General features: G+C 58.1%; 1 protein-coding gene across 4 annotated transcripts in view; it reads right to left on the bottom strand.

Moving 5' to 3' along the window:
• Nucleotides 1-140: 140 nt before the first annotated feature.
• The window catches only part of TSPAN18 (tetraspanin 18), a 177546-nt gene continuing 164253 nt past the window's right edge, over nt 141-13433 (bottom strand). For all 4 annotated transcript variants that reach the window (XM_046015228.1, XM_046015226.1, XM_046015227.1 and 1 more), the window contains 5 exons: nt 10134-10208; nt 8879-8977; nt 8288-8470; nt 5237-5320; nt 141-3200 (listed from right to left, as the gene is read on the bottom strand). In XM_046015228.1, the coding sequence (XP_045871184.1) occupies nt 3153-3200; nt 5237-5320; nt 8288-8470; nt 8879-8977; nt 10134-10208 (489 nt within the window). In that variant the 3' untranslated portion in view covers nt 141-3152. The remainder of the gene's footprint in view (nt 3201-5236; nt 5321-8287; nt 8471-8878; nt 8978-10133; nt 10209-13433) is intronic.

Below are 13433 nucleotides of genomic sequence, written 5' to 3' on the forward strand. Positions count from 1 at the left end.
CCTGTTTTATATCACAAAAACTCCTCTTGATATAGAATATAAAAAGGGGGGGATCACAGGAAATAAACATGATAAATTAGCGAGGAACATTTACAGTTTTCAAAATAGACTTTCGACCTAGGACCCATGGGAGAAGGAAAGAGGGGGCTTCTGGGAGATGGGGTGCTGGGCCTCAGCTGGTTTGGGGTCTCCGGTCTGGGCCCCTTAGGCGTGGAAGAGCAAGAGGGATAAGAGCCTCCGAACCCCTTGGGTGGCTTCCGTTTTCCACGACGCAGGAGCTCTGGAGCAGACACCTGGCTTTCAGTCCAGGCTGTGTGGGTGTGACCAAAAGCCGGCCTCTGCAGGCTGGCTGAGGAGGTCTCCTTAGAGAGGTATCCCTACCCCCACAGCCCCGTGGCCCCGCAGCCAGACCACAGCCACTAGCACCTGCACTCTATGACAGGTGCTGAGTCTGTATGCGAACTGGCCCAGTCAGATCGCAGTGCCTGGGAAGGGGGCAAACCAGACCGGGCCTGGGCTCTGTCCTTTGCACCTCGGATGGGCTGCAGGCAGCCTTGCAGAAGGTCACGGCTAGAGACTGCCCGCTTGCCCTTTCCAGCCCCGGTGTGGGCAGTGGCGGACTCGGCGCTCCTTGGCACCTTTCTGGAAAACCCTGGGGGATGAGGCTCTTGAACCTGCCTCAGCCTGATGTTCCTCTGGGATCTGTTCTGCCTCCCACTGACCTTCCTGGGGCCGACAAGGGGTGGGAAGAATGGACATGACTGGAGATGGGAAGGGAGTGCATGCCAGAGGCCAGGCCCTTCTTACCTTGAAGGCCCCAGATTCTCCTGGCTGGTAGGGGACCAGAGGGGACCTGGAAGCCTGGGATGCCCCTGGACTAGAGCCACGCGGCTGCCCCATGAGACCCTGAGTCCAGCCAAGACAGCGGTTGTTACTTTTTGCTAAGCTCAGACCAGCCCTTTGCCTCTGCCAGGAATCTGGAGCTGAGGGCAGTGGGGGGGGGGGGTTCATCTAGAGAGGAGCAAGTCCAAGGCCCTGCTCGGGCTGGGCTGGGCTATCCGCTAGCTGCAGGGGGCTCTGGGTCCCGGGGATGCCCAGTCACTGGGGAGTTCATGGCCCCATGTCTGGAGTTCCAGGGACAATATGGAAAGCCCCCTACTTGGAGACCAGGAGCAGGGCCTGGGACTGGGGGAGAAGGGGGCAGCATAAGGATGGGATGGGGAAAGGGAGAGACAGGGAGGAGGTTAAACCTGAACTTTACAGCAGGCACAGAGCTCAGGGCTGCATCTGTAAAGGGGGCTGGTGGCAGAGCCAGGAAGCATGGGGCTCCAGGCACAGCCCCGTCTCTCCCAGGGGCTGGTGGGCTGGGAGGCTGGAAGCGGACACAGGGTCTGGGATTCAGAATGGGCTCTCCCCAGACACTGAAGAGGGACTGTGGGAGAGGACAGCAGGCTCTGTGTTGCCCCTCCCACTGCCATACCGTCAATAATCAAGCCTTGATTATCTGGCTAACACCATTGATCCCAATACCACCGATGGGGATGACGCCGTCCTTCCCCCTCCCCCAACCCTGCCCAAACCTCCGATCCTCTGAACAGGCCTGGCAGGCAGTCCTGATTCACTGGGGTGGAGGGGTCTTGCGATACAGTTGCCAATACTGGTCTAGAATGCCTGGCCTGTGTTTGAGGGACTGGTCTGTGGGCGCTGTGTGGGTGTGGGTCTAGGGGAAAACACCTCCCTACCCCAGCCTGGAAGAAACACTCAGAAGTGTGCTAGGGCCCATGAAGGGACAAGAAGCCATTTGGCAGCAGAAATGAGGTGTCTTGGAGTTCTTTAGCCTGGAGAAAATGGGGGTCAGGGGAGGCACTGTGTGGCCTTAACACTTTGGGGAGTGAGGGCAAGTGGAATGCCACAGATGGAAGCAGAGAAAACAGAACTCTCAGGTGCACCGAGCTGATGCTAAGAAGTCAAAGCAGTCCAAAGACAGAAGTCTGTCTTGGGAGGTAGAAAGCTCCCCATCCTTGGAGGTATGCAAGAAGAGGGTGGTGAAGTCTTGGCAGAAATCTTGTGGAAGACATCCAAGCCTCAGTTCTGGGAGGGGAGAGGAGAACAGATGGTCTTGGGGATTTCTTCCAGCCCTGGGAGCCACAGAGTTGTTGGGGAACAGGGAAGGGGTTCGACTTGTGGGAAGAGGTGGGCAGTGTAGAAAAGTGACTATAGTGTGTGTGTGTGTGTGTGTGTGTGTGTGTGTGTGTGTGTGTGTGTCCCTGGGGGCCTAGAAAGAAGTATGGGGAGGTGGGAAGGGAGCAGGGAGGACAGTCCAGAATTTTCTTAGCTGTGGAGCTGGTAAGTTCTTGACCAGCTTGCTTTCTCTCCTGGGGAAGCCAGGATGCTGAGGCCAGGGAGGGGTGTGAGCAGCAGACCTGCTGGGACCTACAGAGCCCTGGAAGGGGCAACGGGCAGCCTAGGGACCACTGGGCTCTTATTCAGAATTGTCATGCATATGCTGTGTGACTGAACGAAAAATGGCCCCTCTCTGGGCTTTCCGGATTATTTGATCCAACAGATGAGGGAAGCAAGGACTCTGCCAGCTAGGCCACGCTTGGATCCAGTGTCTGCAGCCCACTCTTGGCCCCAGCCTGAGGCAGGGACAACTCCATCAGAGGACCAGAGGTTGCACGTAGGTTCCGAGTTCTTAAGGACAAGGTGACCGAGTCTCCTTGAGGCCCTGGGGGGCTTTCTCGACCTCTGAGAGCTGCTTTTGCCTTTCGTTGGCTAGATCTGCACTTTCTTGGCACCTGGAACTGTGGAGAAGGCCCAGGCTGGCGACTGCCAGAGGCTGCTGAGACCGAGGAGGGAACCTGGCCCTGGGGTTCCTTTGATCTCTAGTGCAGACAACTTCCTGGGGTTCAGGCACCAAGCCCCTAAAGAGAGCCCATGGCACCCACCCGGAGACCAGGCAGGTCTAACAATCGTAGTTTCCTCTTCATTTTTTTGTAAAAAAAATAGCTATTTTTCTCTGCCCCTTCTGCCCACTCATCGTGATCTCACCTCCTCCCCTGGGGCCAAGGAGGCAGGGGCGCAGGGGAGGGGAGGGCGTCGAGGGCTGGGCAGCGGTGGTGGGTGAGGCTTCAGGCTCCAGGCCACGCCCTCTACTGGATGCCCCGGAAGAGACACATGGCAAAGATCATGGCGAAAAGCTGCAGGAGTAGAAGTTGGCTTGTCAGGCTGGGCTTCCAGCCTGGCACCGGGCTGTCCCCTCCCAAGGGGAAGTAATCATCAGCCAGCAAGTGGGCTCACCCATCGCTGGGCACACTCCTGCGGGAGGATTCCTGGGGGCAAGCACCTTTTGCCAGCCACTGGCCCTTGTGCAGCAGAGTCATGGAAAGAAGGGGGCTTTGGACATGGGTTCAAATCTAATTCCTCTATTTGCCAGCAGCAACTTGGGCCAAATGCGTCCCTTCCCTGAAGCCTGAGAGCTTCCTGTGCGCCTAGCCCAGTCCTAAGCACTTTCTCAGAAACCTTCAACAGAGCAGAGGCAAGGCACAGAGAGGTCATGCAACCCACCTAAGGTCACAAGCTGCAAGTGAGGGAGCTGGGGGTTGGGTCTAGGCACTCTGACCCTGCAGCCTGTGCTCAGAAGTCCCGTGCACTCCCCTTTCTAGCTCTCAGGAGCAGGGGAAGATGTAGCCCTTGCCAGAGTTGAGAGCACTATGACCCAACACCTCACTAGGACCCTGGGTGGAAGGGGGTTGGGGGGTAGGACAGGCAGAGACCCAGATTCAGGGACGCCCCTCTGACCAGAATGGCTGAGGCCCCCACAGGCAGGGGTCTTCTTGCAAGTAGCAGAAGGGACAGTCCCCAGACCACAGGCTCAGGGCCAGATCTCTGGTTGGGGAAGCGGTGTGGGCAAGGTGAGGTTGGGACAGGGATACAGTAAAAGTCCCTTTTTGGGAGCGGAGTCCTGCCTCCCATCGGGGTGCAGCTAGGCTTGTGAGCCGGGGGTGAGGACAGCAGATCAAGAATACAGACATTGTTGAACAAGACTCTAGGACAACCCGGCCAGGCATGGAGTCCCCACCCTCTGCCATCCTTACGATGTCCAGCCGCAACCGCGGCCTGGGAACAGAGTAGTAGTACCATTTTGCAGAGGAGTCCTCTATAGCTCTGGGGAGAGGCAGAGCTGGGAGTCATCCCCAAAAAGCCCATGTCCTTCCCAAGCGGGACACATGCCTGTGATTCCCGCAGTCCCAGAAGATTTATCTGTCCCTTGTTCATTGTGTCCCCTGCCCTATGAGAGACCCGCTTTACCTGGAACGATGCTGGCATACAGTAGGGGCTCAATCTACGCTTGCTGAATGAACGAATAAATGACACCACCCCACCACACCCCCATATCCCCAGTAGTCTCCACAAAACTGCTCCACGCAGGGCGGGAGGACACCCTGAGAAGCTGAGCAAAGTGACATTTCTGGTGCCAGATATTCTGGACCTCCCCTCGCCTGCCGAAGGAGGGACAGGGAGCCTGTGGCTCGGGCTGCCTGACTTCGTTTCCCCGCCCGCCCAGGCCTGGCTGAGGCCCAGGAGTGTCTTTCCTGGAGATGGTCAGTGCCAAGTCCAGGAGGAGAGGTTTGCATCCGGGAGCTGGTGGGAGAAGGGAGGGGCAGCTCCGTCCGTCAGTGGAAGCGCCACCTTGTGGCGGTGGCCGGACTCTGCAGTCGCCCCCTTTCATGGGGCCCCCGGGACTGGGGCGAAGGGGGTTCATTAAGACTGCTCTTGTGAGGTCGACAAGGCCCCACAGGCCCTGAGCCTCCCATAGAGAAAGGGCATGATCTGGACGCACAAGCCACATCCCCTCCCACAAGGCAGCGGTGTTGATTCTCGGTCAAGGGTTCACTCTGGACCTTGGGGGAGGCTTAGCCAGAGAGGAACAGGGATGGGGTGGGGGGTGCGGGGGAGGCAGTGGGAGGAAGACTGTGGGGTGACTCTCAGAGCCTGCTGATTCATTGCTGGAGGCTTGCTCAGATGGGCCCAGAGTCCAACAGTGACTCAGGCAACAGACAGATACAGCTGGGCTTCCCACACCACAGTCCCCGCAGTGGGGGACCCATTGGGTCCTGGATTTAGGATGTGGAGACTGAGGTAGGCTGGGCAGTGCAGGCCATGGGGGATCTCCCTGAGACCCGGTATATGCCTTGCTTCTGGGGATCCAGAGAAGTGGGGGGCTTTTACTTACCTCGATGGCCAGCACCCCTATGGCGAGGGCTCCAGCCAGGTAGACGTAGGTTTCAAAAGTGTTGAGGATCACTGTGTAACAGCCCTGGGAGGAAAGGACCAGAGTGAGGCCATAGCTAGAGACAGTCTGAGGTCAGGGGCCAGCATCAGGACCGAAATATGAAGCCTGGGAACTGGCCTGGGGCCCCAAAGCTTGGGCAGCAACAGGCTTACCCTGTCAAACCTCTGTTGGCACCATGGGGTGGGCCTCCCCTAAGGTCCAGAGCCCATCCCTCCAGGCCCCTCTAAATGGATGGATTCCTGTGCTATTACTGATCTTTCAAGCAGTGCTGGGGATATACACACTGAGACAGAGGTGGATATAGACACACAGAGAGAGCGGGAGTGGCCCTCTTGATGCCCTCACCTTGAGCCAGTCTTGCCCTGCTCACTGTGCTCCTGCCCTACTGGCCTTCTTCTGTTGGTTCCTGGAGCACCCCATGTTCTTTCCCACCCCAGGGCCTTTGCACATGCTGCTCTTGTTCTCTGGCTGGAAGGCTTTTCCCATGCCAGGAAAATGAGGGTGTAGCCCTTTATGTGGACAGTTACAGCAGCCCCCACACTCACCACCTGCTAGGGAGCACGTAGGGGAGCACTGGGGATAAAGGAGAAAAATGTGATGCTGTGGGGAGAGAGGGCTTAAGATCACCTAGAGAGATGGGGAATATGGATGGTTTCCTATTTGTGGTCACCCCTCTGGCCTGGAGTCAAGCTCTAGCAAGGTTGTCATCTACTGGGAGACCCCCTGATTCGTTTCCAGCAGGAGAACACATCCCTGACTTGCCTGGGTGACCGTCTTGACCCAGGGAAGGCTGAGAAGAGCCGGAGAAACAGCTCTGGTGGGCTTGACTCTGAGTATTCATCATGGGCCACCTTCTTGAGGGATTTCCTTATTTCTGCTCATTGGAGGTCAATGGTAAACAGTGGTGGACTAACTCAACATCCACAGAGGCATGCCTTCTGCTTCGGCCCTTGGTGGCCATGTCACTGAGTCCTGGCTATACCAGGTCTATACAGATGTCCACTGGGACTTTCTGGGAAAGAAGGTGGTGCCACACTTTCCCTTCTGTCTGTCTTAAACATGGGTGGGATGTCTGGAGCCATGGCCGCTGTTTTGCCACCAAGGAAAGGCCACAAAGATCACGGAGGCCAGGCCTTGACAGACAGGACAAAGCTACTGATGCAATGGGCAAAGCCACTGCCTTCCAGAATTCTTGCTATGTGTGAAACACAGAGGCATGTGCACGAGCCCCTTGAGGTGGGCTTTGCGGTCCTTGCATTCAGACTTTTGCCCACTGATTCAAGACTGTGATGGGGATGCCAAGGAGAAAAGGACTCCAGAAAAGGATCTCATGAGGAACAGAGGCACCACGAAGAGCTCAGGCAGCTGCGCAGGGGCCTTACCAAGGAGCTCGGATTCCAAAGTCATGCCCGGGAGATGGAAGGGGATGTCGTCATCAAGGATGAGCCCAGAAATGGGAAGCTTACGAGGGTGAGACTCTACAGGAACAGAGCCTATGAGATGCCTTCCTGAACAATCCACAGGTGGCCTCAGGACATTGGTTTGGCTCTGGGCGCCGGGCATCCCAAACAGCAGGGCCTCGGACAAGCTAGATGTTCCTTTGCCTTTTGTAGGAAGCTGAGGTGGTCCATGTATTTCATGGAGCTGTTCATGGCCCAGACTCCTCTCGTAACACCCTGATATCCTAGAGGGACACCCTCCATGGCCAGGTCCTGGGGGAAAGGAGGAGGGACTGGCCCAGGGCTTTCTCTTAAGGACAGGACACAAGTGGTACCCTGTACCACTTCTGCTCGCCTCTCCTTGGCCACTGCCTGATCCTCTGGCCTTGCTGCCGGGGAGTAGGAAGCGCCGCTTTTCCCTGGTGGTGGTGGCATCACGCCACCTTTCCAAGGAGGACAGCCAGCTGGCTCTGCGATGGTATGAAGAAGCTGAGGCCCAGAAGGGGTGTCATGGTCCAGGCCTGCCGGACCTCAAAGCCTGACCCCTCCCCTGCGTCCCCTCCATGTCCTGCAGCCTCTCAGAGGCTGAGACCCAAGCCCCTTGGTGGCCCTCCCTGCCCCAGGCTCATGTGGCCCGATCGCAGGGCCCCTGAATGTCGTCGCCGGACATCACGTGTGTGGTGGGGAGGGGTGCTGAGTTCCAAGCTGAAGCTGGAAAGACCTCATCAGAGGGCCAGGGGCAGGCCTCAGCATGCGGCCCCCCTCCACGGGGCTCTCTGAGGCCTGCCCTGTCCCCATCCCTTCCAGCCTGGCATCTGGTTTTCTTTTTAGTGATCATGACCATGTGAAATTATTACTTCTAGTTTGCTCCTCGGTCAGCACGAGCTTCCTTCAACAGAACGCGAGTCCCCTGTCTCCCGCCTCCTGCTGTGTCCCCTGCATCTGGGAGTCTCCCAGGAGAGCCTCACGAGAAGCCTAATCAAGGGAGGGGCATGGGGCATGTCCTGGGCTCATCCTTGTTCTCCCCGACTCCCCCTGCCTGGTCTCTCACACCCACACCCGAGGGGCCAGGGGCCCAGGGAGGGTCGCTGCTCCGTGGGAAGGAGGCACCAAGTACAAGGGCATGATTTGTCTCACAGCGGGGGCGGGACGGGGGGGGGGGGAGGCAAAGCAGGCGCTGTGTGTCCCCCAGAGACGGCACGTGCAAGAAGGAAAAGGCTTTCCTCCCAGGACCCAGATAAAGTCCTCGGGTGGCAAGAGAAGCAAAGAGTCTGATAGTTTCCCTGACCTTGGAGGAGAACCTTGCCCCCTGGGGGTCAGAAGGGGCTTCTTTATGGCACAGAAGGTGAGATTCCCCCAAAATAAGATCTAAGGAGGGGCCCCCTCTATGTAATTCAGTTTGGGCTCCAACCAGCACTGTCAGAAGCTCAAGGTGAGCCCCGCCTGGAACACAGCGGAGTCTCAGCTCCCCTTCAGCCCCAGACCAAAGGCCCTCTCCTCGCCCAGCTCTGGCCACCCAAGACCCCCTGCCTGGGGGAGCAGGGCCTGGTACCTGCTTGTTCAGGAACAGGTCCCTTCCCAGCAGACACTCCTCCCTGCTCAGCAGGACCCCGTCCCGAGTCTGTGGTTCTCTCCGACAGCAGGCCTCGGGCACCTCGTCACTGTCCAGAGTCAGCAGTCGGAAAACTGATGCAAACCGGAAGTCTTCGGGCCCGTTGACGCCACAGCAGCCAAACTAGGAGGACAGTGAAGGGAAGAGTCTGGGGGGGAAGTGGTAGGAGCTGGGCCCAGGGGGCAGAGGTGGCCAGATAGTCTCCCTCAAGACCCCCATAAAGCAAGGAGCAGAGTCAAGAGTCAGCTAGGGACTGACTCTGTTTGCTGCTCCTGTGTGACCCTGGGAAAGTCACTCAACGTCTCTGAGCCTCCAGTGCCCTTCTGTGTAAAATGGGGGGTAATGGTGACAATGACAGCCCAGAATGCTGTGTGGATGGCAGTTCCAAGGTCCAGGCTGGGCTCAGTGGGCCAGCCCTGATCAGTTGGTGATGTCTGGTACAGGTCTGTGAGCCAAGCAGGCTCTGGAGGCGGGACATTCGCTGCACCTGGCATCATGAATGCTCACAGCATCCCTGGGGTCATCACTCACTGTGATCATGACTGAGTTCCAGGTGGCAGAGAAGACATCAGTGTCGTTGTTGCCCTGGTAGTGCTTGGTGAGCTCCTTGGTGAAGAACTCACGGGTAAGCTGGAGGGAGAGGCAGAGGGCAGGCTAAGATCCCCCCACTCCCTCCCTACCAGCAGTTTGGGGCACCCCAGCCCATCCTGGTCTCTTCAGCTAGCTGCTTCTGGAGGGGAGGCAAGGCCTCAGTGCCCCAGGGTTGGGGATTCTCCCAAGCCACTACCTTGGGGTGGCTCCTGAGTCCCCCCTCCAGGGCGTGTGCCCCCCCCCCCCCCCCGGATCACCAGCTGGAATAGGAAGTCAACACACACACCTCTGGGCGGCGAGCCCAGAAGCCCTCTCCGCCCTGCAGCTCTTCTCAGAAGCAGGGTTTATCCAGGGTGGGGGGGCTTGCCCCTCACCCCACTCCCTCCCCTCTGAGCTGTTCCTCAGAGCCACAGGTGTGCCCCAGGTCCCTGGCCCTGAAGAAGGGAGTCTGCAGATCTGGTTTCCAAAGGTGTCCTGGGAAGGCGCTCCCACCCTCCACATACTCTCCTTGGGCCTCACCACTGTCCTCCCTTCCATCCTTCCTGCTGCGGAGAAAGGACTTGGCCTGTGTGCTGCCGGTTGGAAGGCTCCATTCCCAGCCCACAGAGTGGCTGCCTCTTCCCCTCTGTCCACGGCTTGCCTTCCTGCTCCTCTGAACCAGCTCGTGTGTCCGGACCCCTCACCCTCCCTTTCCCTCCCCCTCCTGTTTCCAGGCACCCCCTGTGGCTGGCCGTGCCTGGCTCCTATGGACTCAGGACAGGGCTGGTGCCCTGGGTAGTTGGAGCTCCTGGAAAAAGGCGGCTCGTGAGGGCAAGTTGCCCAAATTGCATACTGGCCACGACCTCAACGGAGAGGGCCCTGCTCTGTCCTCCTGCACATCACACACCCCAGGGCCTAGAGACAGCCTCGCCAACTAGCCTCTGCCAAATGACTATTGCCGGGCATGCTATGGAATGGAAGATTCCAGAATCAGGTGTGGCGTTATATCAGGTGTTTTGGAAGAACAGAGACTCTAAAGGACCCTCTGATTCTACCTTCTGGAAACACCCTCGCAGGAAGAGGGTCTCTGGGGTGGTGGGTCATGATTTGGGCTGGAATTGCCAACCGAGAGGCTGCAGACTCTATGAGACCCTGTCTGAGGAGGGGAGGGGCTGGCCCCCAAGGGGGGCCAGGGCAATGGGGGGTCTGCACTTACATTTTCCCTGAAGATGAAGGCCAGGATGGCCGCTGAGAGCTCCGCCAAGAAGATGATGAGGATGAACAGAAAGAACTGTGAAGAGAAGAGGTTCGTGAGCCCCGAGGGTGGTGGGAAGGGGACAGGCGACTGTTCGCTGATGCCCCTGTCCATCTGTCACGCAGTTGACTCAACGTATCAATTTCATGAGATGAAGGACCCTCACTGCCCTACCTCAGCATCTTTTCATAAGCAGCCTACCAACAAGTCACCTTCAGAGTCAGCAAGGTTATAATACAAATAGGAAACAGTAAACAAACAAATACGGCTTCCGGGCAAATGGCACCCCTTCCACGATGCCCCTTGTGCAGTGTTCAGCCTGAACAACGTCACCTGGTAGCCCTGGAAGGTGATTGAAGTTGACCTGTTTGGACCCTCTCCACATGGAAATCTGGAGTTCCTTGGGGACCCCAGACTGGCTCCCCACCCTCCGTACCCCCAGCGCCACCTCTCCCTGCCTGGCCACCTCTCCTTCCCATGAGCAGTGGGGAACTGATGTTGATCTTCAGGCACAATAAAGGAGCAAGACAGGAGGGGAAGTGATGGGCCCATTAACATCGGGAAACCAGGTGCTGGAGTCTGAAATCTAACAGACCCCTCTCTGCCCTACTCACTGCACTCCTTGACATTCTCCAAATTGTCCACGATGCCTCCTGTCTGGGGCCACCCCCGTGTGCCAGGAAGGCTCCTCCCTTCCTCGTCCACCAGCTCCTCATTTTCCAGACCAGGCTCAGCCCAGCCCCTCGCCTGGTGGGAAGCTGTTTCTGGCGTCCCCCACATTGCAGTGCCCCCCAGAGATGCCTGCCCAGCAGCTGCTGCACCCCCTACCCCCCCCCCCCAATATCACAAACAGAAGCATTCCCCATGCCTGCCAGCTAAGGTGTTGGGACACGGCTGCCAGATGGACAAATGAATCCCGGACTGACCCGCTCACCCTAATGACCTTGCTCTCTGCCACATCGCAGACCACGGTCAGTGTGGGCACTGCTTTGGCTGAGAGCCATGGGCAGAAGGAACAGGTGATGACTTTGCCTTCATTACTCCGCGTCGCAGGTGCCCTCGGCATTTCTGGTCTGTGGCCATCCCGGAGCTGTCAGCGCACCTGGAGACCACCAGTAGAGGACCAGATCCCCACTGCCCACGGTTCCTGCACACCCTCCCAGCCCCCACGGCCGGCTGCCCTGAGATGTGCCGGGGCTGGAGGGAGGTGGGAGTCCTGCCCTCAGTGGCAAGACAACTCAGCCTCCTTGCCTCCCTTCATGTGGCTTGGGATAATCATGAAAACCCCTTTGAGCCTCAGTTTCCTTGTCAGTAAAATGGGGATGCTCACTTCTGCTCCTGGGATCATCATGGGGAATCCTGAAATAAGGGGTGAGCAAGTTTCTGTCTGTCATCAGAGGTTGAGCAAAGCTTGTCGCTGAGGCTCCTCCAAGTGTAGAAGGACCGAGGAAGCCAGCTCCCACGGGAGCCCCGGGGGGCCCAGCTGTCAGGGGTTCGCTCAGCGCCGGCTTCCCCACAGACACGCATTGCTGCTGGCGAGCCCCGGTATCCCTTCCTGGATCGCATCTCTTCCAGTCGGAAGAAGGTTTCTGTCGCTTCATCCTCATCCCGAGAAGACCCCAAAGTCTTGTTCCCTCCCTGACTTTGCAGCTCTAACAGCGGCCGCCCAGCGCAGGCCCTGTGGTTTCTCTGAACTGCTTGGGCTGCGGACAGAGAGCCTTGGGATGGATTTTGAGATGGTCTATCCAGGGTGGGGACAGAAAACAGCCCCAAGACCTGTCAGTGGCTTCATTTGTTTTTAAATGTCCCACCCCAAGGAGGACGAGTGACTTCACTCCTCATCCCTGTGGTCGCCTTCGGCAGCGGGCTTGCCGGTCAAGCTGCCTTCCACGTGGGCTCCAGCTCACAGATGCTTGCTCAGCTCTAGAAGCCGATTCCCATCCCATGGCCTTTCTCTTTAGTCTCCAGGTCCACACTGGAGGAAAAAGCCAGAGAAAGGTAGGCAGCCCGAAGATGCCAAAGCAAAACCTTTCTTCTTAATCCAGCAATCTGTTCTGCCTCTTCTCTCTCTGCTGGAAAGCACGTTCAGGACTGGCCTGAGGGATTGACTCTTCTGAACCCTGGGGTCTGCTGGGGATAGAGTCCCTGCCCGGAGGGGAGTGTCCCAGAGGGCCTCCTGTGCCCCAGGGCAGGCTGCCCTCCCTGTCTCGGCCCCATCGGACTCCACTGTCCACTCTGCCAACCCCACCACCCCGGGCTCTCATCTTCGTGACAGTGAAAGGCCCCAGGCAGGCCTCCTGGCCCTTCCGTGCGGCTGGTGATGGATGAGCCCTGGCCCTGTCTTACACAGCCTCCACGGGACCTCCTCCCTGCCCTTGCCCTCTTGGTGGAGTTGCTGGCAGTTCCCAGGCTCGCAAAGAGCAGCCCTGGAAATGGTTTCCATCCTCAGCGAGGCGACGGAGCTGGGTCTGGCTATGGATCACAGCTGAGATGGTTAAAAAGTACGGATGAGCCAGAGCCTAGGCCGTGTGCATGCCGCGTGCTCAGCGCCCCGGGAGCGTGGGGCTCTCCGGACGGTGCGGCTGGGGGCTTTGCCCAAGGCTGAGGCCGGCACAGAAGAGAGCCGCTCAGAGGGGGTCAGAACCAAGAGGCAGGCGCAGCTTTCCCAAGGGCGAGTGCTGATGCCAAGTCCCGAGACAGTAACGCCAGCCAGCCCTACTGAGAGCTCACCACTGAGGTGCCGAGGACCATCCAAGGCTCCTTTCCCGGGGTCCTCTGGGCAGCCTGGTGAAGCCGCCGTGGTTACCACCAACCACTCCGGTTACCCAGGGGGTGCCCGGGACCCAGAGTGGGTAGTACATAGACCCATAAGAGCCTCCATGTCTGAAGACTTTCCGATGGCGTGTAGGGTTTCCCGTGGACCAACCTAATGCTTTTATTTTCACATTTGTCAAGTGCTTGCCTGTGCTGGGAACAGAGTTAAGCAAGATGCACATTTTCTTCTTGAGCCATGATCACAACACTGTGGCTGGGAAAGCGGTACCATCATCTCCATTTTACACAAGAGGAACCTAGGTTCAGAGAGGTTAAGTAACCACCCTCAGGTCACACAGCCAGGAAGTAGCAGAGCAGAGATTAGAACCTAGACTTTCCTGACTCCAAAGCCCATGCCCTTACCACACCTCTAAGACCACCTCCTCTCTGTCCCTTTATTCCAGGGCTACCCATTGAGCACCTACTGTGTACCAGGCACTATGCTAG

Source organism: Meles meles, chromosome 8, assembly GCF_922984935.1.
Source record: "Meles meles chromosome 8, mMelMel3.1 paternal haplotype, whole genome shotgun sequence".
In the NCBI taxonomy this organism is placed as follows: Eukaryota; Metazoa; Chordata; class Mammalia; order Carnivora; family Mustelidae; genus Meles; species Meles meles.